The sequence below is a fragment of the Otolemur garnettii genome, unplaced genomic scaffold (assembly GCF_000181295.1).
Source record: "Otolemur garnettii isolate 467f Iridium unplaced genomic scaffold, OtoGar3 scaffold00023, whole genome shotgun sequence".
NCBI classification, from domain to species: Eukaryota; Metazoa; Chordata; class Mammalia; order Primates; family Galagidae; genus Otolemur; species Otolemur garnettii.
The window spans coordinates 10,576,850-10,580,225 of NW_003852418.1; the positions used below are offsets into that span (position 1 = coordinate 10,576,850).

Consider the following 3,376-nt stretch of genomic DNA (forward strand, 5'->3'; position numbering starts at 1 on the left):
AAAAAAAAAAGAGAATTGCTTAACCCCAACAGTTTGAAGTTGCTGTGAGCTATGATGCCACAGCACTCTACCCAGGGCAACAGCTTGAGACTTTGTCTGGGGGGGGGGGGAATATATATCTGGGCATGGTGGTGGGCACTTGTAGTCCCGGCTGCTCAGGAGACTGAGGCAGGAGGATCACCTGAGCCTAGGAGTTTGAGATGAGCTGTGATGATCCTGCTGCAGTCTATCCCTGGTGAAGGAGTGAGATTCTTTTTAAGAAAAAGAAAACCAAAAAATATTCATTACTGAAAAATCAGAAAACAGACAAAAAACAACATAAAGACCCACAGCTGTCTTCGACAGACGGCCACTGTTAAGCACTTCTGGTCCTGCCTCTATACACATGTGTGTGTGTGAGATTTACCTTCTTTCTTTCTACAAATATGAAATCCTACCACATATATTAAAACTAGTTTTTAAACTTAACACATGAGTGTTTTTCCACAACCGTAACTTTTTTCCTACTATAACTTTAATGGCTGCAAAACATTCCTAATTGTGGATGTTCTATCTGTCAACATTTGGATTGTTTCCCATTTTTCTGGGTGGCACTGAAATTACCATTTTGTGTAGCTACATTTGTGTTTTTTGGTTTTAGGTTTTGTTTTGTTTTGTTTTAGGACAAGTGGCCCACCTGCCAGATTAGGACTTGCACACAACTAAGCCTCTTGATACCTACTGCTAAGCTGACTTCTAAATAAACCTGTAGCCATTTAAACTCTTCTGTCAACAGTGCATGAAATAGCCAGATGTTATGGTGGCCTGTAGTCCCAGCTACTTGGGAGACTGAGGCAAGAGAAGCCTTGGGAGGCTAAGCCCAAGAGTTTAAGGTTGCTGTGAGCTGTGCTGCCACAGCACTTTACCCAGGGCGACAGCTTGAGACTTTTTTTTTTTCTTTAGAGACAGAGTCTCACTTGTTCGCCCTTGGTAGAGTGCTGTGTCGTCACAACTCACAGCAACCTCCAGCTCTTGGGGTTAGGTGATTCTCTTACCTCAGCCTCTCAAGTAGCTGGGACATCAGGCCCGCCACAATGCCTAGCTATTTTTTGTTGCAGTTTGGCCTGGGCCGGGTTTGAATCTGCTACCCTCGGTAAATGGGCCAGCGTCCTACTCATTGAGCCATAGGTGCCACCCAGCTTGAGAGTCTTTTGTCTCAAAAAAAAAAACAAACAGTGCATGAGAGTTCCTGTTGTCTGTATTTATTCTAGCTCTGCATATTTTAATTTATTTAGTCATTGCTAATTTGATAGGCCAAACGTATCACACTAAAGTACTTTTTTAATTGCTAGAAGCATGCATATTTTCTGTCATAGCATAAATCATTCTTTTATGAATTGAATCATTTCATGATATTTTATTTATTTATATCCTTAGTTCATCTGCTAGGTTACTCATTTTTTCTATTGATTTATGAATTTTTAAGCATAGAAACTATATCACATGTCCTTCCTTACAAGAGCTGCAAATCATTTGCTCACTTTGTTATTTTTATTTCTTTTTTATTTTTGGAAAATTTGAGGTTTAAGTAACCAAATCAATCACTTTATTTCCTTTCTGGCTTCCACTTTTGGAATCAGGCTTAGCAGCTCTTCTCTTTTCCATGATTTTATAAATATCCCTCTATATATATTCTGGTAATTTCATGGCTTTTCTTTTTTTTTTTTTTTTTTTTTTTTGAGAGAAAATTTAAACCTGTCACCCCGGATAGAATGCCATGGCATCATAACTCACAGCAACCTCAAACTCTTGGGCTTGAGCAATCCTCTTGTCTCACCCTCCTAAGTAACTGGGATTACTGTCGTGGACCATGACCGGCTAGCAGAGACAGGGTCTCACTCTTGCTGTGGCTGGTATCGAACTCTTGATCTCAAGCAATCCACTCAACCTTGGCCTCCCAGAGTGCTGAGATTACAGGCGTGAGTCACCATGCCCGGCCATCATTTTTAGGGTTTAAATTTTGGTGTCAGGTATGAGTTTAGCATAATCTCATACTCTTTATATTCAAGTATCATTTTGAATAAACTCTGTAATATTCTTTTATGTGGCTGTGCTTAATTTAATGTTCATACTGCTGGACTTTTGGTTGTGTTTTTATAGTTTGTAAAAATATCATCTTTACTCATAAACCTTTGTTCATAAATCTTTGATTATTTCTTTAGTGTGGATTATTGGAAGTAGTGTTATTATTGAGTCCATGGACATGAACATTTTTAAGACCATTGATACATAATTGCCAAATTGCTCAATAGTTTTGCCGGTAGGGTATAAGAGTGCCCATCTCACTGGGAGATGAGTGGCTTTTAAGCAGTATCTTTTTATTGTGTTTCCAGAAATCTGAATGGATGACAACAACCTGCAATCATGCACTTTATGCTATTTGTGATGTATTTACCCAGTTTTATGAAGCTTTGAACGAAGTTCTTCTCTCTGATGTATTTGCACAATTGCAGTGGTGTGTAAAACAAGGTATTCTTTAACTCTCTAGGCATTTTTTTTTTTACATAGTCCTTAATCAGAGGTTAATTTTTTCAATATGTAGAAACATAGATGTAATACCAAGGAATACAATATATAATTTAGATGGTGAAAATGTATATGTTTTAATTTAACTACAACAATCATTGCAAAGTCAGTTTATAAAGCATTTCTTTATAGTAAGATAGAGATACTTTCATATTTTAAAAGATGATTTAAGTCAGGCGGCACCTGTGGTGCAGTGAGTAGGGCGCCAGCCCCATATACCAAGGGTGGTGGGTTCGAGCCCAGCCCTGGCCAAACTGCAACAGAAAATAGCTGGGCGTTGTGGTGGGTGCCTGTGGTCCCAGCTACTCACTTAAGCCCAGGAGTTGGAGGTTGCTATGAGCTGTGATGCCACGGCACTCTACCAAGGGCGACAAAGTGAGACTCTGTCTCTTAAAAAAAAAAAAAAAGTGATTCAAATAGTTCTTTTGGAGTGTAGTTTAAAAAAAAAGATATAGTTTTGTGCATTATCCTATTCTTTCTACTTCTATTGTAAAATGCTTTTTTTTTTGAGACAGAGTCTCACTATCATTCTTGGTAGAGTGCCGTGGCATCACAGCTCTCAGCAAACTCAAACTCTTGGGCTTAAAAGTAAAACAGCTTTTTACAATGTACTGCTGTAGGCTCAAGCAGCTAGGGCGCCAGCCACATACACTGGCTCTGGTGGGTTCAAATCCAACCCAGACCCAGCAAACAACAATGACAACTACGACCAAAAAACCTGGGCGTTGTAGTGGGCACCTGTAGTGCCAGCTACTTGAGAGGCTGAGGCAAGAGAGTCGCTTAGGCCCAAGAATTTGAAGTTGCTGTGAGC

General features: G+C 39.5%; 1 protein-coding gene across 1 annotated transcript in view; it reads left to right on the top strand.

Annotated features, from left to right (window-relative positions):
- ARFGEF2 (ADP ribosylation factor guanine nucleotide exchange factor 2) overlaps positions 1-3,376 on the top strand; it is a 105,069-nt gene that overhangs the window by 80,613 nt on the left and 21,080 nt on the right. Inside the window, exon 31 of the mRNA XM_023511981.1 lies at positions 2,373-2,508. Coding sequence (XP_023367749.1) covers positions 2,373-2,508 — 136 coding nt within the window. The remainder of the gene's footprint in view (positions 1-2,372; positions 2,509-3,376) is intronic.